The sequence below is a fragment of the Rhinopithecus roxellana genome, chromosome 10, assembly GCF_007565055.1.
Source record: "Rhinopithecus roxellana isolate Shanxi Qingling chromosome 10, ASM756505v1, whole genome shotgun sequence".
Lineage (NCBI taxonomy): Eukaryota > Metazoa > Chordata > Mammalia > Primates > Cercopithecidae > Rhinopithecus > Rhinopithecus roxellana.
This window is the reverse complement of record NC_044558.1, coordinates 29,778,954-29,803,448: the sequence shown is the minus strand read 5'-3', so window position 1 is coordinate 29,803,448 and position 24,495 is coordinate 29,778,954. Positions and strand designations below refer to the sequence as shown.

The following is a 24,495-nucleotide window of genomic DNA, read 5'->3' as shown; positions in this document are numbered from 1 at the left end:
ACCATTTAAAGAAAGTGTAAGCATGTCCTAAATAGTCAACCATTTAACCTGGTACAACATAGGCTTTTTGTTTAATCAAGTATTAGGCCACTCTATACATATAATCTTAAAGGATTTTCAGCAGTAATGAAGACAGTTTGGGAAAGGAGAAGGCACTTTAAAGACATGAAACCTTACATTATATGCTCTTAGATATTTTTAAACATAATAAGCTCATTGGATTCAGGTATTTTTCTTTTTGCATTTAAAAAAAAATATGTGTTTCTAATTTGTTTGCATATTTAATTAAGTCAAAGCTGAGAAATTCATGAGTTAAATTTATAAATGTCATTTGCAACCAAATGAAGTATTTATTTTTAAAAAGAAATGGTGAAGGAACCAATACTGATTTGAACATAATAAAAATAATACGTGTGTATTATACATACATACACACACACATATATATATATATTTCTTCCTTGACACTACTTTCTCACCAAATCAAGTGTATTTTTGTACATAATATATATTGGTTAGAAAAATGTCAATTGTCTAATCCAAAGAATTCTATCTTTGTGATAGATTATATATATGCTAATCTGTTGATACCTCTGTTAATTTGCTTTAAGAGATAGAATTATATTTTTGGAATTTGCAAAAAAAAATAATAATAATAATAGTAGTAGTAGTAGTCAAACTTTGGCTTGAAGATTCCTTACAGATCAGTAAAGAATTCTGATGAACTTGACTACTTTCTTGTCTTATATTCTAATTTTATGTATAGTTTAAGGTCTTCTGTGAAACTCAATTAGAAAAGATCTGTAAATGTTCAAATTCAGGAAACAGTAATATGTAATTTATCTGAAATCGAAAATTAGCTGTCACACAAAAGTATTAATTGTTCCTTTCCTTTGCAATCAGCATTTCTCAAAGACTATTCCTTACATCTAGAAAAAAGGAGTGAAGATATATGACAAAATAAATTTGGGTCACAAGTTAAGCATTTTTCTTTACAACATAAATTATCAGATACTTTAAAATGTAACAAATGTAACTGTGGCTTGTGTGATGTAGGTGTACTGTGTTTGCTGTATGCAGTGCAGTGTGTGGGGGGCACATTTTCCAAACTTTGAATCAAGAACACCTCCTTCAGAAAATAGCACAGAGCGTTACCCTCCATGAAACATACCGCGTATACAATTGATGTTCCATTTTCCATCTGGAATTTGCAGGATACATTTTTGCAGGTACCACAACAATCATAATCACTTGGGGATGGAGTATATACCTGGTGCTGCATATAATGATATTAGATTAGCGACACCATATCAATATTTTAATGAATTACTTCTGGAGAGTTATTTCTTCCAAACATAACTACAAGCTCTCTCCAGACAATTGTAAGAATTTCTAAGGTTGAATATGAGAAGTTTCCAATAATGATTGACTTTACATGGTTATATTAGAAGTGAGATAGATGTTAACCTTTACTTCTAACAGCCAAATTCATCAAGCAGGTGTAACAACCTCAGGTAAGGCAACCTGGCAAGCTGTATAGAATAAGACTCCTGAAGTTCAAGGTTATGCACAGGAAAGTGAAAGTCTATGTTTTATAGACACATTACAAAATAGTAGACTATTGAAGAACTATACAATGTTTATTTTTAACTAATGGAGTATTCACCATTTCTAATTCTATAACTCTGTCATTTTTGAATGTATTAACTCTCACCAGAATAACTTACAAAGAATACTTACAACATCACATTTTTTTGAACAATTCACCAGTGTAAAATTCAGACTGTGAAAGCCTGTATGGTTATCTTTTTCTTCCAGACACTCTATAGTATAACAAAAGTCTTCTTCCAAATATTTTATCATGGATTGTCCAGGATTCAATACTGATGCTTCTTGAAATACACACACATCATCCTTTTCTAAAACAGAAAAAAACAGTCAATAAGAAAATATACTGTTGAGTTTATTACTAATCCATCATTGGAACTTATATTTGAGTTTATGTTGTCATTCTGATGTGCCAATTTTTAAAAACTAATGAAGATTTTCACATTTACATTTTTTAATAACCCAATATTTACTTAAAAATGTAGTACACTATTTCTTAACATAAAATAAAAATTTATCTGTAAAATCAACTGCTGTTTACTGATTGAACTTCCTTCAAAATCCATATTTTATAGCAAGTTTGGAATATGAGTTCTTGGTCAGGCACAGTGGCTCATACCTATAATCCCAGCATTTTGTGAGGTCAAGGCAAGAGGATTGCTACAGACCAGAAGTTTGAGACCAGCCTGGGCAACATAGCAAGACCCCATTTCCAAAAAAAAAAAAAAAGCTGGGTGTGGTGGTGCACGTCTGTAGTACAAGCTACTCAGGCAGTTAAGGCGGAAGGATTGCTTGAGCCCAGAAGTTCGAGGCTGCAGTGGGCTGGGATGGAGCCACTATACTCCAGCCTGGGTAACAGAGTGAGACCCTGTCTTAATAAAAATACACTAATAATAATAATAATAATATAATGAGCATAACTTCATACTCTTTAGATGTCTATATTTTTAAAGTAAATATAGACATATTAAAAAGAGCCTAATGACAACTTTAAAATTCACTGAGGCCTCTGAAAAAAATATTTATATTTCTGTTCTGTTATTCCATCTCAGAACATTTAGAGATATTACAAAAGAGGAAATTGAAACATAATAATGCATTTTTATACTCAAATACTGGCAAATGGCTTAAAATGTATAATATGTGTCTCAAAAATGAGATTTTTAACTTGTTAATAGTGAAAAACAGATACTACTGATATTCATTTATAATTTAAAAGTTATAAAAGACATAGTTACCACAGAGATACTGTATGCATCCACAATCACTCTGGAAGTTATGGTCTATTGCAGTAAATTCTCCCTATTGGAAATAAACTACTATTACTTATCATTTAGCTTATTATATTATTATATTACATATATATAAAACAATTTATATATATATATATATATATATATATATAGACACACATACATACTCAGTGATAGCATCTAATAAGTTCCTTATCACACAGTCATACACTTTTTAAAATCATATTGTTTGATTCTGAGCTTCTGTAGGGCAATCAAAGACAATATTTGCCAACCCTGGGAACTTTGCTTCATGGAAATGTTCTTGACCTGCTCTACCGAGGCAGCCCAGGGCTCTGATGTCTGCATCTGCACAAGGCTGCTATAATATATACAACAGCAACACAAGTATAGTATAGTATAGTGGTTAATAGCACAGTCTTAGGAATGGAACTGCCTTTGCACCAATCCTGACTCCATAACTTACTAACTTTTTGATTTAGGGCACATTACTTAATCAGTCTGCTCCTCACTTCCTTCATCTGCAATATGGAGATAATAATACTGCCTGCCTCTTAGGATTGTTGAGAGAAATAAACGGATCAATATATGTAAAGAGTTTAGAACAGGACTGACACACAGAAAGTGCTATAGAGCCTTTTGCTGTTAGTACAGTTGTTACTATGACAGATACTCAAACTTTGCCCTATCAGGCCTGACAGAGATTCTTCCCACCAAATACAGGACTAGGCTTAAAGTTTCAAGAATTGTATTTAAAGCATCAACTTTTCCTGGATGCATTTAATTTTCGTATGACATCAGTAATAAAATGAATTTTATTCTTGACACAAATAAATGACGCCAATAAATTCACATAAAAGGCATTTTCCCTCATAAGCTAATAATGTTTTGCTTTTTATAGGGCCTTATAAGTTGTAAAGTAGTTTTATGAACACTAATTCATTTGATATTTTAGGACTTTAGTCATTAGACAATTCCAATGGGACTGGAAATAAATGTTAGAATAATGGAGTTAAAAATAATAATAAATCAAATTCTCCGAGTGCATGACTACTCCAAAGATTTTAAAAAGACACTAACTCTTTTAGGTAACATATGTACCTGTTTTTTAATAGTTAAAGCCATAATGTTAACTCTGTTTCCTCAAGCTTAGGCTTAAATCTTCTATCCTTCTCTTCCATGCTCATTTCCTTTGAGATCTTATCCACATATTCAATTATGCTTTTATTCTAAGTTGCCAATTTTACCAAGAGGAAATACCTCTTTGATTGCTCTACCAATCCTAAATATTACCTGAAAAAATATGGTAGTTTTTACTCCCAAATGAACGTCCCTCTCCTGTAAAGTCTGCAGCGAAATCACTTTAGGGGGCTTCCACTTTGGACTATTATGAAGAGTGCTGCTATGAACATTCAAGTATAAGTTTTTATGTAGACATATGTTTTCATTTTTCATCAGTACATATTTAGGAGTGAAATTGTTGTGCTATATAATAAGTCTATGTTTACCTTTCTGAGTTATAGCCAAGGTGTTTTCCAAAGCAGCTGCACCATTTTACATTGCCACCAGTAGTGTATAAGGGTTTCCATTTCTCCACAGTCTTGTAAATGTGTTATTTTTTGTCTTTTTAGTGAGTTAATATAATGGGTTAATATACATGAAGGGTTATGTATATTCGGGCAAGATGTGAAGTGGTATCTCACTATAGTTCTGATTTGTATTTAAATGATACTTAATGATGTTAAGCATCTTCTCATGTGCTACTGGTCATCTGTATATCTTATTTGGATAAATATCAAGGTATATCCATGCAATAGAATATTATTAACAACAAAAGGAATGAAGTAGTGACACATGCAACAACATGGATTAACCTTGAAAATATTATGCTAAGTAAAAAGAGCCAGACACAAAGACCACATATTATACCATTCTCTTTATAGGAAATACCAAGAACAGAAATACATGGAGAGACAGAAAGTAGAGATTTCTGAGGGCTGGAGAGTCTGGAAAGGAAAGAGGAATGACTGCTGTAGGTACAGGGTTTCTTTTGGATTGGCGAAATTCTTCTAAAATTGATTGTCTTGAAGGTTGTGCAATTCAGTGAATATACTAAAGGCCACTGAACTGTATACTTTATATGGATGTATTGTATGTTATGCAAATTTATGTCAATAAAGTTATTATTTTAAAAAATTGCAAAGGCCTAACATACACTTTTCAGGTTGAAATACATTTGTCTATGTGAATAAACTAACGTGATATTTTTAAAAATCACCTTAGTCACCGAAACAAACATTAGCCATTATTCAGAGTGAGTACTCAGGAACAATGAATCAGATAAATGCTTGTGTAAAGCCACGAATGTTAAAACTAAATCATCATGGATGGAGGGTTATGTATATTTGGGTAAGATGTTCAAGGATATTAAAGCTACTAGTTATGTTCTGTGTGTCTAGCACAGTGCCAATAATATAATAATCATTTAAAAATGCTTGGAATAGTGAATGTCAAAATATGATTCACAATTAATATTCAGACATTGAGGGTTGAGTTGGAAATAAGCTAGATGGGCCAGCATCTAGCACAAGAAAAGAGAAAGTAGAGACTGGTAGAAATCCACTAGGAAAAAAAATACAGAGCTAAGGTCACAACCAGACCAAGGTTAATGAATGCACGTAGAGACTGCTACCCCAAAAAGCTTCAAAGGGTCTAGAACACAGGAAGTATAAAATCCCATACGAGGAAAGGTTATCTTTTTCTTGTTACATTGGAAGCTATTGAAATGACTCAAGATGTTATGTTGGCTTTTCCAGGCCAAAAAAAAATAAATAAATAAATAAATAAATAAATAAAAAAAAAAGGAGCTCTGTATGAGGCTGGTTACAAGTCAAATACTAGGACCTCTACTCTCAGCTGCTCCACTGGCCATTGTAATGTTTGTTCAAGGACCCAGTAATCTTGGACTCTTGGTGTGCAGGGCTTGAAACCTTGAAGTTTTTTAATCTCTCTCTCTCTCTCTCTCTCTCTTCCCTCTTCTCCCAACCAATACATTTGTTCAATTTGTTACAAAAGGCCAAAGTCTTTCATTTTGCCCTCCTAAATTCACACCAACCTCACAATACACAAGATGTTCATTAATGAACAGCTACACCAGTCTCTTTGCTGATTTCCTGACACTAATGTTTTAGTGCTCATATCCTGCTATGCATAAATAGAAACATCTCCTTCAAACACCATTTTCTTCATAACTTTCATCCTATGCAGGACTCTTTCCATCTCCTATCACATAAAGTTTGCACGGAACTCCTCAGGGTAGGACTGTGCTTTTTCAAGTGTCTGGCATGATGACTGCCCATAACTGATCTTCAACAAATGTTGGTTGAATAAATAAATGAAAATAATACATGAATAAATCAAATCTGCATTCCTCAGCCTTGCCTTTAAAGCCCTCTTGGCCAGGTGCAGTGGCTCACACCTGTAATACTAGCACTTTGTGAGGCCAAGGTGGAAGAATCACTTGAGCTCGGGAGTTCAGTGATGCTATGATTGTGCCACTGCATTTCAGTCTAAGCAACAGAGCCAGACTCTGTCTTTAGAAAATAAAAATAAAAAATAAAGCCCTCCCCAAATATACCAATTTGTGTAGATTTTTATCTCTCATTCTTCCTTCAGTTAGCTCTTTCTCCAGGCGAGAGAGAGGGTGTTATGGTTATTATTCTTCAGCATACAACTATTACCTCATACCTTTGTGAATTTACTTCTGTTTCTATTAGCCCCTGTCTGAAATAGTTCAACTGCTTTCATCCATTATTTTTAACCTATCACATTCTTCCAAGTTTTTCTTGATGGTCGCTATCTCTGGAAACTTCTTCATAATGATCTCTATAATGTGATTAACATTCTGAGCATCATGTTTAACTTGTAATCAATTATAATAAAGTAATTTAAGAAATTAAGTTTTAATGTGCTCCCCAAATTTTATTGTTAAGATATCTATACTACTCAAATTGCTCTACAGATTCAATGCAAACCTTGTCAAAATTCCGGTGACATTTTTTACAGAAATAGATAAAACAATCCTCAAATTTGCTTGAAACCACAAAAGACACCAAATAGCCAAAGCGATCTTGAGCAAAAAGAACACAGCTGGCAGCATCACGCTACCTGACTTCAAAATGTGCTACAAAGCTACAGTAATCAAAACAGCATGGCACCAGCATAAAAACAGACACACAGACCAATAAAACAGATTAGAGAACCCAGAAACCAATCCATGCATTATGGCCAATTAATTTTTGACAAAGTTACCAAGAACAAACAATGGGAAAAGGATAGTCTATTCAATAAATGATGCTGGAACAATGGCGTGTCCACATGCAGACAAATTATATTAGACCCTTATCTCACACAACACACAAAAATTAACTCTAAGGGGATTAAAGACTTAACTGTAATGCTTGAGACTATAAAACCACTAGAAGAAAATATAGAGGAAAAGCTCCAGGATATTGGTCTCAGCAATGATTTTTTTGGCTGTGAACCCAAATGTAGAGACAACAAAAGAAAAATATACAAATGGGAGTATAGCAAGCTAAAAACCTGCTGCACAGCAAAGGAAACAATCAACAGAGTGAAGAGACAACCTACAGAGTGAGAGAATATATTTGCAAACTATATATCTAATAATGGGTTAATATCCAAAATAAATAAAAAACTCAAACAACTCAATATCAAGAAAAACAAATAAACTGATTTTTAAAATGGGCAAAGGGCCTGAATAGACATTTTACAAAAGAAAACATATAAATGGCCAATAAGTATATTTTAAAATGCTTAATATTAGTAATCAGGGAAATGCAAATTAAATCCATAATGAAATATCACCTCATACCTGTTAAAATGGTCATTATCAAGAAGACAAAAGATAGCAAGTGTTTGTGAAAATGCAGAAAAAGAAACCCTGCACACTGTTGGTGGGAATGTAAATTAGCATAGTCATTACAAAAAATAGTATGTATGTTCCTTAAAAATTAAAAATAGAATTACTATATGATCTAGCAATTCTACTACTTGGTATATATGCAAAGGAAATAAAATCACTGTATTGTAGAGATATCTCCACTCCCACGTTTACTGCAGCACTACTCACAATAGCCAAGATATGGAATCAACCCAAATGTCCACCAAAGGATGAATGGATAAAGAAACTGTGGTATATATACACTATGTAATACCATACAGCCTTGAAAAAGAAGAAAGTCCTGTCATTTGAGACAACATGGATGAACCTGGAGGACATTATGTTAAATGAAATAAGCCAAGCACAGAAAGACAAATACCACATGATCCCATTTATACGCAGAATCTAAAAAAGTTGAACTCATAGAAGGTAGGGAGTAGAATAGTGGTTACCAGAGCTGAGGGTAGGGGAGTAGGGCTTAAGGACATGTTGGCCAAAGGATGCAAAATTTCAGTTACATAGGAGAAATAAGTTCAAGAGATCTATTGTAAAATGTAATGACTATCGTTAGTAACAATGTATTGTATTTTTAGAAATTGTTAAGAGCATAGATTCTGTGTTCTCATCACAAAAAATATGATGTTGTGAGGTAATGCATGTGCTAATTAACTCAATTTAGCTATTCCATAATGTATACATATTTTAAATTAACATGTACATAATAAATATATACAATCTTTGTCAATTTTAAAAATAAGTACATAAAATATAAAAACAATTAAACACAAAGATTGTATAATGCTTCTAGTTTGCCTTTAGAAAACCTATGTGTCTCAGCCAGGCACGGTGGCTCACGCCTGTAAAATCAGCATTTTGGGAGTCCAAGGTGAGCAGATCACGAGGTAAGGAGATTGAGACCATCCTGGCCAACATGGTGAAATTCCGTCTCTACTAAAATACAAAAAATTAGCTGGGTGTGGTGGCACATGTCTGTAGTCCCAGCTACTCAGGAAGCTGAGGCACGGGAATCGCTTGAACCTGGGAGGCAGAGGTTGCAGTGAGCAGGGATCATACCACTGTACTCCAGCCTGGCGACAGAACAAGACTCCATGAAAGAAAGACAGTACAGTACAAGACAAGAGAAGACAAGACAAGACAAGACAAGACAAGACAAGACAAGACAAGACAAGACAAGACAAGACAAGACAAGGCAAGACAAGAGAAAAGAAAAGAAGAAAGAGAAAGAGAGAGAGAAAGAGAAAGAAAACCTATGTGTCCCAGAAAAAAAGATAGAAAGTAGAAAATGGCTAGGTCAGACTTGTAAAGGGAAAAAAAACTAAGAAATTTAAGTTTTAATGTGTCAAAAAAACTAATACTTATAACTAATACTGATTGAGCCCTTCCTATATGTCAGACACTAAGCATTTAAATTATATTTGCTTATTGCCTATAAGGTATTATTATTTTTATATTCCAAATCACAGAAGCAAGCCACAGCAAGAGAAAGGTAGAACAAGGCAGTCTCACATTCTCTTTCATTCTTGTATCAAGTTGTGCCTTGGCTACGTTTTCTCAGGGAAATAAAGAGTTAAGGCAGAGTAGAAAGAACAGGGAATACACAAACATACACACACAAAAAGCAATCCTTGGTTAGAATCCTGAAAATCTCAGTCAATAATTTATTCCCTTGGATTTCATCTCTGTCACTTGTAAAATGAGCTAAAGTACTGACTTGGTAAAGATTCAGTAAGATAGTATACTGAATACGTTATGTAACTGTGAAGGACTAGAGAAGTACATGGCATCATAATTCTACTCTCGTGTAGATGTATATACAGTGTACACACAAAATAATCAAATGAGAGAATTATTATGAAAGTTATTTGTAAAGTTTAAACATTCTCTGTAAAGTATAGATGAGAGCATCATTAAAGCAAATGTTGGATTAATGCTTTTTACATAAAACAGTGGCATCCTAGGAGGGGTTCTGTTATTTTAAAAAGTACCTCATTCCTTCTTCATAATATAGCTTTGAACTGGAGATTCTGAATGAATTCTCTAAGTGTACACATTGTTTGAGAAGGGAAAGAAAAGTAAACTGTCTTTGTGAAATAAAGCGTGTCTTCTCTAATAAATAAGGCCAGGAATATATTATCTTTCTCAAGCCTTATCGGCATATCATGAAGGTAAATAGTTAAAGAAAACAAAGACTTGTAAAGCACTATGGGATACATTTAAGGATTAAATAAGTGACACCAGAGTTATCCTTGCTATTTCTAAAAATTAAATATTTGAAATTTCTATAAGGTTTGCATGTTCGCAGATAATGCTTAACAAGAAACAGGCAGTTCCATGTTTGTATCCCCTTCTCTACAACAGAGGCATTATTAGCGCACTTTCTTAAAGAATCATTAGAGACACCACTCAAGATAATTTTTTTTCAATATTTTGCTTCATTTTAGTACCAGTGAACTTAAGTAGATACAAGACTAGCAGATTCTATCAGCAGTTAAAAAAATAATGTATTGTACTTTCCTATCTCAAGTAAAATGTAACTTATTGACTATTTCCTAATATCAGAGCACATTATTTTAATCTACTTCAGTACAATTTAATGTGGATAATTTTATTAACTCTGAGAATAATTTAGAAATGAGAGAGATAAAGGAAAAATAAACAGATTTAAATAAATATGACAAGTCAATCAAAATATGTGTTCTTACCACTTCACAAGTTGGCATAACAAGGTTTTCACAGTTACATTCTAAAAGGCAAAAATCAACATATTTACATTGATCAAAATAATTAACTTATTATAATGAAAACTTAAAATACGAAAATTAGTTACCACAATGCCATGTTGGGCAACATTGACCAGATACATTTTCTTTCACAAGATTCATATCTTCTGCACAGTTGAGTAATGGCATAGGACAAAGGTTTGGCTCACATACTAAAAAGAAAAATTACATGGGTAAAGATGGATTTTATAGAGTTACCATTTCTCATTACCTACCATTTAGTTCACTGTGATTACCAATAATGCATGGATTCATATTTCCCAAGTGCTACCTCTCCCACCACCAGATTGCCATGTGTTGTTGGTGAAGATAAAACAAATGACATATAAACAGGTACAAAAAGAGTACTGGTGCTAGGATAGCTCAAGTGAAAAACTTTGAAAAAGGGTCTGATGTAACAGCCAACTAAGATGCACTGGACTTCTTAAACATTGGACACATCTAAATATTTTAAAATAGTTAATATACACTTACCACAGTAATACTGAGGGCAACAGAAGTGTGTGCTATTAAGATCTACTGTGAGAAATTCCCCATCATCACATAGTGGAACAGGTTTGGTGCAAGATTCACAAACTAAGGGGAAACAAAAAACCAAAAGTCACAGCTGAGCTAAAAACCATGAATTATAATATGAGCTTAAATTACCACACATAAATCAATTTTGTTTAAGAAAATAGTAAAAGAAATATAAGGTATATCTCCTTATTTGGTCATAAAAACAATAATACTGTCTGAGTATATTGCATTATGCTTTCCAAGCACAGTGACATATAGAACACCATCTTACCAGAAAGGTAGAACGTTCAGATTTCCTAGGTAATTTGTTCTCATTAGAATCAAAATGTCACTTGTTTATTTATTATATTTATGTTTTCTTAATTTACTACCATTGATGACTCTCATTTAGGGATGAAAATGTAGCAGGCATTTGTTCTTTTGGGCTGTTTCAGCATGCCCTCCCAACTTTGGTAACTACTCTCTGAATGACCTTCAGGAAATGCACCACCCACATATTTTTGAGTGACTATCTTTAAAGGTGCCTCACATCACCGGGCCACTCTGTAGAAACAACCCACATAGGAGTAATCAGAATCCCTTTGGATGGAATTTGAGTCATATATAGAGACACATCAAGTGAAGAAAAAAATAAAGTTGGCTCAATCATTAGTGACCTCTACCTAGAGCAGCTGGTTTCTCTCCTTCCAAGGGCTTGACTGTTCTGCTTAATTTTGATCCTACCTTCTCAGATTCTTCCAATAACGGGTTGTGCTAAAGCTAGCCAGAATCAATCAGTTTTACCACTTGCAGCCAATGAATCTTAACTGGTGCAAATAAATTGTTTTGACTACTTCTGAAACCTACATTAATCACCAAGGAATCATGGATATAATGATTCATTTAAAAAATTAGAGAATTCTTTATATTTCAATGTTCAGTTCACCAGGCAGAATATTTAGCTCCAGCCATTTTCCAGTCACCCTTTGTTTCTGCCATTCTTTTTTGAGATCATCATACCTCAAACATGATATGCAGGACATGAAGTTTTAAAGACATATTATAAAGTCTTAGCAGAGCTCATTATTCAAGTTGGTTCTTCGAGGAAAGCCGGTGCTAAATTTTTCTTCAAAAAAATTAAGTATTGGCCTTATTATTTAAAAAGCTTAATTTAAAAATCTTGGTCATATTTGGACTGAGGTATATAGTTTTTGTTGATGGGGGAAGGTATTTATTATGATTGTCTAGTCATTCAAAATGTCATACTTTCTTTACAACAGTTCTCATTCAGTTGAATTCTTATAACATCAGAATATTGCTTACCAACAGTCTCATAAAATTCACATCAAATAAGATTTTTTCCTAGATCCTTTCTCTTCTTCCAAGAAATTATCTCTAGAATACTCACCACAAAGAGGGGAAAAACAACAAGGTTCTTCCTGTTGAACTTGAATCATGAATTGGTCTTCTCTGCATTCTGGTGTTGAAATACTGGGGCATTTCAATGGGTCACATTCTGCAGAAACACAATTATATTAGAAAACGCGTATAGCATGAGATGATAAAATAAATGACACAGTGTTTACCTCTCTTTGAATTTAGTAACAAATATCTTATTTTAAAGTTCTTAATCATATATACATATACATATATATGAAAGATACATACCAGGTTTAAAACATTAGCAAGACAACTCCACAATCTTTTATAATAAAGCATTGTCTTGGAGACACAAAGAATGAGAATCTAATCCACTGTTCTGAATAAACAATGAACCTCACTCTTAATTTTCTATATTGATTACTTACCACATTTGTACTGCGGACAGCAAGAAAGAGGACTGTGGCCAACAATCAATTTTTGACTATTTGTACATGTTGGGATGGTAGTTTCACACAAAGTAGTGTCACATCCTGTAAAGAAGAAAAACTGTTAAAATATTAGTGAACATAACTAAAATCTGCCAACTCAAAGCAGGGAAATGACTGCCATCTCAAAGCAGGAAACTCAAAGAGGGGAAATGACTCTCATTATGCATGTTTTTACACTGCAGTTAACCCATTCAGCTAACAAAATGGGCCATATATGAAAATGTAGCAGCTTTGAGGTTTTTCTATTATTGCCTTTCACCCTTGATTCATAAATCAAAGATTCCCAGTTCTTTTCTCTTCTCATGTTTTGTTGAATGTTATTAACTGTGAATAGTCACAGTTTTATATATGTATTCAACAAAATTGTAATGAAACAAAACTTGCTTTGAGAAAATGGCATTTATGCCACATTTTTTAAATACAAAGCATTATATATGCTCTGCTTTTTCACAAAGAATATCAACATATTTTGTGGAATCAATTGAGTATAAGGCTTCTTCATACATACCACAAACTTCCTTTGAACAGCAGGTCCATTTATCAATGATGCCCATGACAACTTCAGCTTCGCGTTCACAAACTGGCGTGGGCTCTTCATCACAGTCAGGTTCTATAGGAATAATACTTCCATTCTCCAAACATTTGTATAGAGCGCATTCATCAATGCCCCCATTCCAAATCTCCCCAGCAGTGCGAGGTTCGTCTTCACTATCAGTGCATGCTTAAAAAGATCAACAGTATTATAACTCTCATAACCTGGGCACTAAAGTAAATCATGCCACCATGTTTTGGTTTCAGACTGTGACATGGCCCGGTGACATAGATGATGTGTCACAAGTCTATTGTTTTTCTCAGATTTCTCTTTCATCACCCACTAATTTACGCTTTTCTTTAATGGAAGTTTATACTTAGTCCACAGAAAGTATTTTTTTCCTGGTCAGATGCAGTGGCTCATACCCATAATCCCAGCACTTTGGGAGGCTGAGGAGGGAGGATTGCTTCAGGCCAGGAGTTTGAGACCAGCCTGGGCAACAGAGCAAGACCTTGTCTCTACTGAAAAGAAAAATAATTAGCCAAACGTAGTGGCATGCCTACTCAGGAAGCTAAGGTGGGAGGATCACTGGAGGCCCGGAGTTTGAGTCTCAGTGAGCTATGACCACTGTACTTAAGCCTGTGTAACAGAGTAGACCCTGTCTTGAACGAACGAATGAACGAAAGAAAGAAAGAAAGAAAGAAAGAAAGAAAGAAAGAAAGAAAGAAAGAAAGAAAGAAAGAAAGAGAGAGAGAGAGAGAGAGAGAGAGAGAGAGAGAGAGGGAGGGAGGGAGGGAGGGAGGGAGGGAGGGAGGGAGGGAGGGAGGAAGGAAGGAAGGAAGGAAGGAAGGAAGGAAGGAAGGAAGGAAGGAAGGAAGGGGAAAAAGAAAAAATTTCTTTCCTTTTACAACCATCTATAAATCTGTATGTCTTCTTCTATAAATGAAATGTTCCATTATTTTTGACACATTTCAAGTCCTGTTAACATAATTTATTTAGCCTAATCAAATTCAATCATATAAATTTAAATTAGTTTGAAAACAGTAACTGTTAAAAATGAGTGGGATTAGAAAGCAAGGTAACCCCTACCTCATATAACATTTATATCATATGAAAATTCAAAATATTTCTGCTTTAAAATCTAAAAGTAAAAAGTAGGCAATCAGGCAAAATATTATTTAGTGACTATTATTTTTAAGTAAAAGTTTTATGATAAATATGACCATCTAGTAGTTCTTTTGAGGAATAATAATGATAAATGTAGTTACCAACCACATCCTCAGCCTTCAGTGAACTCTTATCCTATTTACTATCAAACCAAATCTCATAGATCTCTAAAGAATAAATATAAGCACACCTGTACACCCTCAAAGTCTTCCACAGATACTTTCTATACTGGCAAACACTAGCTTATTTCTGAAACTAAATATGCATTTCACTCCTCCTTGCCTTTTTCTTTAATTATTAGTCAATTCATTTTCTTATGACCACAATGAAGAGGCCTATGACTGACAATTCCTGTGCTACAATCATCTCAATTTTGCACTTTTTCATCTGCCGCCACCATGGAGACAATGTATCAAAATAACATTGTTTGAAAATAAAATTAGAAATACTAAATGTGTTCCTCCAGTATCTTAGTACATTTTGTGTTGCTCTAAGAGAACACCTGAAAATGGTTAGTTTATAAAGAAAAAAGGTTCATTTAGTCACACTTCTGCTGGCTAGGAAGTTCAAAGTGCGTGACACCAGCATCTACTTAACTTCTGGTGAGGGTTTTTCTCCTGCCTTGTACTATGGCAGAAAGTCAAAGGAGAGGTAGACAGATGTGAAGATGAATCAAACATGAGGAGGAAACTTCCTTTATAACAATCTGTACCTGAAGGAAAGATTCCATTTCTGCTAGAACTAATCTAGTCTCACAAGAGTCATAAATCACTCACAACCTTGAGAAGGCATTAATCTATTGATGAGGGCAGTGACCGTATGATCTAGACACCTCCCACTAGGCCACATCTCCCAGCACTGCCACACGGGGGATCAAACCTTAACATGAGTTTTGGTGGGGACAAACTACATCCAAATCATAGCACCCAGATAATAGTACCATCTGCCATTTCTTACATGCTAATTTTCTCAAGGCACCATGTTAAATGCAAAATGCTTTTTACTAAATTACGTAGCCCACACTAACCTTATAAGTACTATCATTTTCCTCACTTTCCAGATGCATAACCTGAGACTCATAGGAGTAAAAGTGAACCACTAATATATGAATTAACTTGAATTCGAGTTCAGTCCATAATCCACACTCTTAATTCTTGATTTCCCATGCTTTTTCTCAGTTACTATAGGCAGATGTAAAGATTAAAACACATTACCACTGAAGCTTTTATAACAATTAACTTCTCTTGAAATCATATTAAAACCAAACTACAGACAAACTCATTTCCTTTCCAACATTCAGGCTGTCTTTGATAAATCTTTGTTAGCACATCTCTGCAATATCTAAAAAACGTTTTTGTCTGTTTGTCGGATCCCTGAAAAGGCATTTTGTATTTTGTGTCTTACCGCACTCTTTCTCTGAAATGCACTGGGTTGAATGTGGCCTGTGAAGAATAGTTCCATCTTTGCACACACAGTCTTCTCTTAAGTTCAAACAGGAAGAATGTCCATAGAACCATTGGTTCAGGCATGTTCTTGCTTCACAAGGTCGCACACAGGGTTGATATTCCTTCCCCTCTGGGCAACTCAGGGCTTTGAAGAATAGGAGACAAAATTTGCTAATGATGAAAGTAACCTATTTAAATTCTAGTAAAAGAAAGAAATGTCAGATTTCTTACAGAAAATATATTTTGCAAATTTTAGTCTCTTCAAAGTCCATTTTTCATTTACTCTGTAACCATACATCAGAAACAAAGGCACCAATGTGTTTGCTTTTTGCATTTTTTGTAATTTTTAAGCATTTTCCAAGGGTCTACTAGTATTAGCTGTTATGGTGGGAAACGCTTATCAGATGTATAACAAATAAATATCACCAACAGGCAGCACAAGTCTGGTTGGAATAAATATACAATCAACTACTATGAAATTATTGCTCTGTGCAGTAAGAAGAGTTAACAGTCTACTCAGAATTATAACCAAAATACACTTTCAGTTGAGTTTCAATAAAACTCAACCAAATCATAAAAAAGAAAAATGCTGTATGTTTAGGTTTGATCCTTCACTGTCAAAAGAAATTACTATTGCTTTGCAGTTTATAAATGATGTTTTAGAAAAGCCTTGTGGATTGTCAATGATTGTAAAAAGTCATACTATTAAAAATTGAATGCTCAGCTGGTGGGGTTATAAATTGGTACAATCTCAGTGGAGAACCATTTGACACTGTCTAGTGAAATTGGGGATGACACACATTCCCGATGAATCAGCAATGCCCCTCTTGAATAGTGATTACCTCTCAGGGAAAAGAGAGAGGGAAGGGCTGGAGAAGGCACATAGGGAGCTTCATGTGTGACCGTTTTATTTCTGAAATTGAGTGATGCAACTTGTGTTTGTGATAGCTTCTTCTGTGCATTTTGTGCTTACTAAATTAGTTCGTGATGAAGAAAAAGAAGGAAAGAAGTGATTGCAAAAGTGACATTTATTTATGATTAAAAAATATTATTCAGTTAACAGTTACTTACAGCAATAATCAGGTTTTCTCCACTGAATACAGATATCAAACTTGTTGCACAGAGCCACATATGCAGAAAGTGCATCACACTCATAGTTCCAAAAATAGGTATAATTGATCCACATCTTTTCACAAAAGTCTTTCGGTGAAACCTAGAGAAACATTCTGCTTTGAAATAAGTTATATTGTTTTATTTCTCTGAAAGCCCTAAGCTAGACTAAGATTATTTGGAGAATCAAAGGGTAGCAAGTTAATATTCATTATACTTCATCATAGACCTTACTTTTTTCAAAAATTCTTAATATTAAACATCACTCTAAACACACTTAAATAAGACAAATACCATGTGCACTAATCTACACACATCTTTCTTATAAAGGTGGAAAAGAAAACAGTATGTGGAGCCAAGCAAAAATTTATTTCTAATATCCACTGTGGGCTACAATTGCCTTTTCCATATACTGAATAAGAGTTTGAAGAATTATAGATTAAGTTGTAAGCTCACAAAGCATTCTATAATGGTATATGGTATTGATTATTAAATAAAGTTACAAATGCTTCTCAAAACTTTTATTAATATTCAATGTTAGTTACATGATTTGTTAAATTTGGCACACCTCAATTTAATTAGAGACTCATTTGTTCCTATAGAATAGGTTCCATTTTGATCTAGTGATACCTGAAATATAAATAATGTAGCATGTGACAATATTTATTCCACTTTTCTCTCAACTCATTAGTCAGTAGGCACATACTAAATATCTAAATTTAGATGCCAAATTCTGATACAGGCCAAAGCATCCAATAAAAATAATGATCATTGGTGAGGATGTAGGGAAAAGGTAACCCTTGCGCACTGTTGGTGGGAATGTAAATTAGTACAGCCATCGTGGAAGACAATATGGAGGTTTCTCAAAAAATTAAAGATAGTAGGCCGGGCGCGGTGGCTCAAGCCTGTAATCCCAGCACTTTGGGAGGCCGAGACGGGCGGATCATGAGGTCAGGAGATCGAGACCATCCTGGCTAATACGGTGAAACCCCGTCTCTACTAAAAAATACAAAAAACTAGCCGGGCGACGAGGCGGGCGCCTGTAGTCCCAGCTACTAGGGAGGCTGAGACAGGAGAATGGTGTGAACCCGGGAGGCGGAGCTTGCAGTGAGCTGAGAGCCGGCCACTGCACTCCAGCCTGGGCGGCAGAGCAAGACTCCGTCTCAAAAAACAAAAAAAAAAAAAATTAAAGATAGTAATATTACATAATCGAGCTACCCTACTACTATGTACATATCCAAAGGAAATGAAATCAGTATGTCACAGAGATGTCTGCACATCCATGTTTATTGCAGCATTATTCACAATAGCCAAAATACAGAATCAACCTACGGGTCTGCCAATGGATGAATGAAGAAAGCAAATTTGGTAAATATACATAGTGGTATATTATTTGTCCTTTAAAAAGAATGAAATCCTGTCATTTGTGACAACACAAATGAACCCAGAGAACATGATGTTAAGTGAAATAAGCCAGACACAGGAAGACAAATACCACATGATCTTACTCACATGTGAAAACTAAAAAAGTTGATCATATAGAATTGAGCAAGGAATTATATTTACCAGGGATTGAAGTGCTTGAGAAGATGTTGTTAAAGGGTACAGAATTTCAGTTAGATGGGCAGAAGTCCAAGAGATCTATTGTACAACATGTTGACTATAATAATATATTACATTATTGAAAAATGCTGAGAGTGGATGTAAAGTATTATCATCACACAAGTGAAAATCACATAAGGTAATGCATTTGTTAATTAGCTAGATTTCATCATTCCACAATGTATATACACAGTAAACACGTACAATTTTATCTGTCAATATAAAAATAAAATTAGATATTTTTAAAGATGCAGAAAAAAACCCTAAGAATCGACTATCTTTCAATGTCCTTTGTGAAATCTCAGTTTCCAACCACCTTACTTTACACACAATACTTGCTTTAGTCACTAATAGCCTCCTTTTAATCAAATGCAATGAAACTGATATTCTAAACCCTCCCTGACCTCTCAGAAGCCTATATTGCCATTAGCACATCCACTTGCTTAAAATGTTCTCTCCTTGAACTTCAAAGGTACCACACTCCGTTGCCTTTCCACCTATTTGGTCATTGTTTCTTATACCTGCCTCTCATTCTGTTTTACTAGATCCCATCCTCAATGGTCATGTTCTGTCACTGAAAATGCTCTCCCCAAGCTCATCCATTCCCATGGTTTCTATCACCATTTGGGGCATTTAAATCTTCTTTATCTTGGTTTCTTCATATGTGAAGTAGAGTTAATAGTAACAACTACTACTACTTAAGATTGCTGTGAAAATTAAATGAGCTAATATGTGGAAAATGTACAGAAAAAAACCCTGACACAACATAAATTATCATTATTCTTAAAATCCATATACTAATAACTCTTCCAACCTGATCTCTGGCCTCAACTTACCTCCTCTGAGCTCCTGAATTATGCTCCAGAGTTTCTGCTTAGTGTTTTCACTCTGATGATACACATGACTTAATCTGTCCGAAATTTTAAAAAAAAAAAATCCCTTCTCTACTTAGCCCACAAAAGCTGATTCTTCTGTATCCTCTACTTACTTATTAACTGATGAACACTTTCATCATTTATTGGGTACCTAACTACATATCAGACACTGTACTATGCATAAGAATAAAGGTAAATAAAACAGACCTGTTCTCTGCTTGTGGATCTCAACAACTACAAAAACAAAACCTTTAAGTAAGATGAAGAGAAGCCACCATGTTAGAAAGGATTGAACGAAAAAAGTATTCCAGCTGGGGAAACAGCAAGAAGTATAGCCTTTTGACAGAAAAAAATAACTCTTGGAATATGAAGAAAGCTGAGAGGAGGCAACAACGTTGGAGCTTAGCAAACAAGAGGAGCATAGCACAAGATGTGGCTGCAGAAGTAGGTGAGCCAGATCATAGAGGACATTGACAGCCCTGGTAAGAACTTTGGAATGTAGTCTAAGTGAAATACAGTGAAGGATTTTAGGTAGAGAAATCACACATTCTGTTTATAATTTTAAGATATTATTCTGCCTGCTTTGTAGAGATTTGCAAACGAGGATGAAGCTCAGTGGTAGAAAAGGCTACAGTAACCAAAACAGCATGGTACTAGCACCAAAACAGATACATAGACCAATGGAACAGAACAGAGGACTCAGGAATAATGCCACACATCTACAACTATCTGATCTTTCACAAACCTGACAAAAACAAGCAATGGGGAAATGATTCCCTATTTAATATGTGGTGTTGGGAAAACTGTCTAGCCATAAGCAGAAAACTGAAACTGGATCCCTTCCTTACACCTTATACAAAAATTAACTCAAGATAGATTAAAGACTTAAATGTAAGATCTAAAACCATAAAAACCCTAGAGGAAAACGTAGGCAATATCATTCAGGATAGTCATGGGCAAAGACTTCATGACTAAAACACCAAAAACAATGGAAACAAAAGCCAAAGTTGACAAATGGGATCTAATTAAACTAAACAGCTTCTGCACAGAAAAAGATACTATCATCAGAGTGAACAGGCACCCCACAGAATGGCAGAAAATTTTAGCAATCTATCCATCTGACAAAGGGCTAATATCCAGACTCTACAAATAGCTTCAACAAACTTACGAGAAAAAAACAACCCCATCAAAAAGTGGGTAAAGGATAGGAACAGACACTTCTCAAAAGAAGACATTTATGTGGCCAACGAACATGTGAAAAAAAGTTCAGCATCACTGGTCATTAGAGAAATGTAAAACAAAACCACAATGAGATACCATCTCATACCAGTTAGAATGGCGATCATTAAAAAGTCAGGAAACAACAGATGCTGGAGAGGATGTGGAGAAATAGGAATGCGTTTATACTGTTGGTGGGAGTGTAAATTAGTTCAACCATTGTGGAAGACAGTGTGGCAATTCCTCAAGGATCTAGAACCAGAAATACCATTTGACCCAGCAATCCCATTACTAGGTATTACTCAAAGGATCATAAATCATTCTACTTATGTTTATTGCAGCACTGTTCATAATAGCAAAGACTTGGAACCAACTCAAATGCCCATCAATAATAGACGGGATAAAGAAAATGTGACACATATACACCATGGAATACTATGCAGCCATAAAAAAGGATGAGTTCATGTCCTTTGCAGGGACATGGATAAAGATGGAAACCATCATTCTCAGCAAACTAACACAGGAACAGAAAACCAAACACCGCATGTTCTCACTCATGAGTAGGAGTTAAACAATAAGAACACGTGGACACAGGGAGGGAAACATCACACACTCTCTGTCAGGGGGTGGGAGACTAGGGGAGGGATAGCATTAGGAGAAATACCCACTGTAGATGATGGGTTGATGGGTTGACGGGTGCAGCAAACCACCATGGCACATGTATACCTATATAACAAACCTGCATGCTCTGTACATGTATCCCTGAATATAAAGTATAATTAAAAAAAAAAAAAAGATGTAAGTCAAGAGAAGCATCTATTAAACTATCTGACATTCTGTTTAACAATATTGAATTATAAAGCTTTGTCATTAGACCAGGCAAGAGGTGATGTTTGTCTGGATTCAAATGGTGGTGGGAAGAAATGCATGGATATTGAATATATTTTGGAAGTGGACTCAACATGACTTGGTGATAGCTTGGATGGAACAGACCGAGCATCAACAACTCATCAAGAATTTCTTTATCTCGCCGGGCGCGGTGGCTCAAGCCTGTAATCCCAGCACTTTGGGAGGCCGAGACGGGCGGATCACGAGGTCAGGAGATCGAGACCATCCTGGCTAACACGGTGAAACCCCGTCTCTACTAAAAATACAAAAACTAGCCGGGCGAGGTGGCGGGCACCTGTAGTCCCAGCTACTCGGGAGGCTGAGGCAGGAGAATGGCGTAAACCCAGGAGGCGGAGCTTGCAGTGAGCTGAGATCCAGCCACTGCACTCCAGCCTGGGCGACAGAGCGAGACTCCGTCTCAAAAAAAAAAAAAAAAAAAAAAAAAGAATTTCTTTATCTCGATATGTTACCCTGTTTAAGCTAGAAAGTTGAAGTCATCTAGAAATGCTCACCCTCCCTTAGCACTAACATCTAATTGGTCCTTAAACCCTGCCCATTCCACATCCCAAATGTCTACCAAATGCCATCTTTCTTTTCTAAACATGCCGCTATCCTCACTTGCTTCCCACTCATCAGCAGAGTCCATCATCATTTTCCCAAAGTAGACTTGCTTTAAAAGAATTCAACAGGGGCGGGGTGTGGCAGGAGTGAAGAAGATAGGCAGAAAAAAAGAGGCAATTTTTAAATGATTTTTTAATATGACGGACACTGAAAAGTTCTTATACTGTTCCCACCACTTTTGTGAATATGTAAACATTACCACAATAAAAGATTAAAACAAGCAAATAAATAAAAACTACTCAGAGACCTTTTAATTAGCTACCCTACTATACCTGCCTAGCCCATCTTCTTCAGACCTTCATACAGATCTATAGAGCAAATTGTCATGACTCTCCCTTTTTTCTAGTTCTTAACTTTCTTTTTTTTCTTGCAATAGGACTTCAATCAACGTAACTTTTAGAAGCAGAGGGTAGAGAAAGGGAAACTTTATCTCAAGGTTGATTAGAGCTCAGCCCAAAGAAGTCACTATAAACTCAAATTTTCTTTGAAGTATTTTTTTGGGGTCGTGCAAGTTTTACATTCTGGTGCTTAATAGTCTGTGTCTTTTAAATAAAAATAATGTCTTACAACTTGAGGCTTTGAAAGAAAAAGAAATACACCCTGCGTATCTCATGACTTCATGGGCACTTTGATATTGCATTCAATCCCTAAATATCCATGCAAGAAATCTGCGGTGAATTGAGAGATCCAAGGCCAAATATCAAGTTCAACATGATGGCAATACTATGTCTTCTCTATCTCAGTTTTGCAATATCCAAGAACTATGTGGGTAAAAAGAAAATGCATTTTCCACTATTGTATGCACTGTGCCAGAGTTATCACTGAATCATCATGACCAGAATGCAGCTAAAGACATTGTCTGAAGACACAGGCTACTGTGCATAGAATCCTCATAAGCTTTGTAAAGGTCTCTTTTAGTTTCTCAAGGAAACACATCTAGAGACTTTGAGTACTTGAGAGTCTGAAAGTACTAGTACTTCCTACAGTCAATTATTTTATCTTATTCTCAAACTTTTTTTTATAGTATTTTTAATTGGTCACTCTTGAAAAAAAAATCTGCAAAATAAGCCAATTTTGTGAGCTCTTCTTTATCATTACAGTTAAAATAATCCATTTACATTATTTAGGTTTTACTTTTTATCTTTTCTTTCCATGATGACAAATGAATTTTCAACTCTGACTGTAAAAATATTATAGCCATGTCCAGGTATGATGGCTCACACCTGTAATCTCAACACTTTGGGAGGCCAAGGCAGGTGGACCATTTGAGGTCAGGAGTTCGAGACCAACCTGGCCAACATGGTGAAACCCTATCTCTATTAAAAATACAAAAAATTAACCAGGTGTGGTGGCACATGCCTGTAATCCCAGCTACTGAGGAGGCTGCAGTAGGAGAGTCGCTTGAATCTGAAAGGTGGAGGCTGCAGTGAGCCAAGATCACACCACTGCACTGGATGACATCACTGCCTGGATGACAGAGCAAGACTCCTCAAAAAAAAAAAAAAATATATATATATATATATATATATATATATCATATATATTTTATAGATAGCCAATGCCTTCTTTAATTAAATTTATTTATATCTATGCACCAAATAAAATGGCAAACTAACTTTCTTTTGTTGAAAGAGATATTCAAACTATAATACTTAAAAAAATTTTAAAAATTTATCCCATCATTGAACAGCCTATGAAAACATAAAAGCAAAATGTTCCTTGTGAAGAGAGTGATGTTGGATTAAATGAGGATCTTGATGGACAAGCCTGACCTTCCACACGATTCTAAAACTAGTTCTGAAGAAATCTTTTGAGACAAGATTACTTGTTATTTATAAAAATAAACAATCAAGCAAAATATTCTAATAATTATCCTTAAATTCTGCATGATTGATTTTTAGATGTTACCCTAGGAATAGTTTTATGTACTTGTTGATTCAGATTTTCCAACATAAGACACAACATAACTTGGTGCCCATTTACATTTCTACAATAAACAAAACCCACACTTTAAGTAAGCATTAAGGTATCTATTATAATTGT

At 34.9% G+C, this 24,495-nt stretch overlaps 1 protein-coding gene across 2 annotated transcripts in view; it reads right to left on the bottom strand.

The window, feature by feature from the left end:
- OTOGL (otogelin like) overlaps window positions 1–24,495 on the bottom strand; it is a 171,127-nt gene that overhangs the window by 8,555 nt on the left and 138,077 nt on the right. For both annotated transcript variants that reach the window (XM_010383676.2, XM_030939363.1), the window contains 11 exons: window positions 17,210–17,351; window positions 16,098–16,283; window positions 13,503–13,715; window positions 12,932–13,036; window positions 12,532–12,639; window positions 11,100–11,201; window positions 10,673–10,777; window positions 10,548–10,588; window positions 2,847–2,910; window positions 1,741–1,919; window positions 1,172–1,276 (listed from right to left, as the gene is read on the bottom strand). In XM_010383676.2, the coding sequence (XP_010381978.2) occupies window positions 1,172–1,276; window positions 1,741–1,919; window positions 2,847–2,910; window positions 10,548–10,588; window positions 10,673–10,777; window positions 11,100–11,201; window positions 12,532–12,639; window positions 12,932–13,036; window positions 13,503–13,715; window positions 16,098–16,283; window positions 17,210–17,351 (1,350 nt within the window). The remainder of the gene's footprint in view (window positions 1–1,171; window positions 1,277–1,740; window positions 1,920–2,846; window positions 2,911–10,547; window positions 10,589–10,672; window positions 10,778–11,099; window positions 11,202–12,531; window positions 12,640–12,931; window positions 13,037–13,502; window positions 13,716–16,097; window positions 16,284–17,209; window positions 17,352–24,495) is intronic.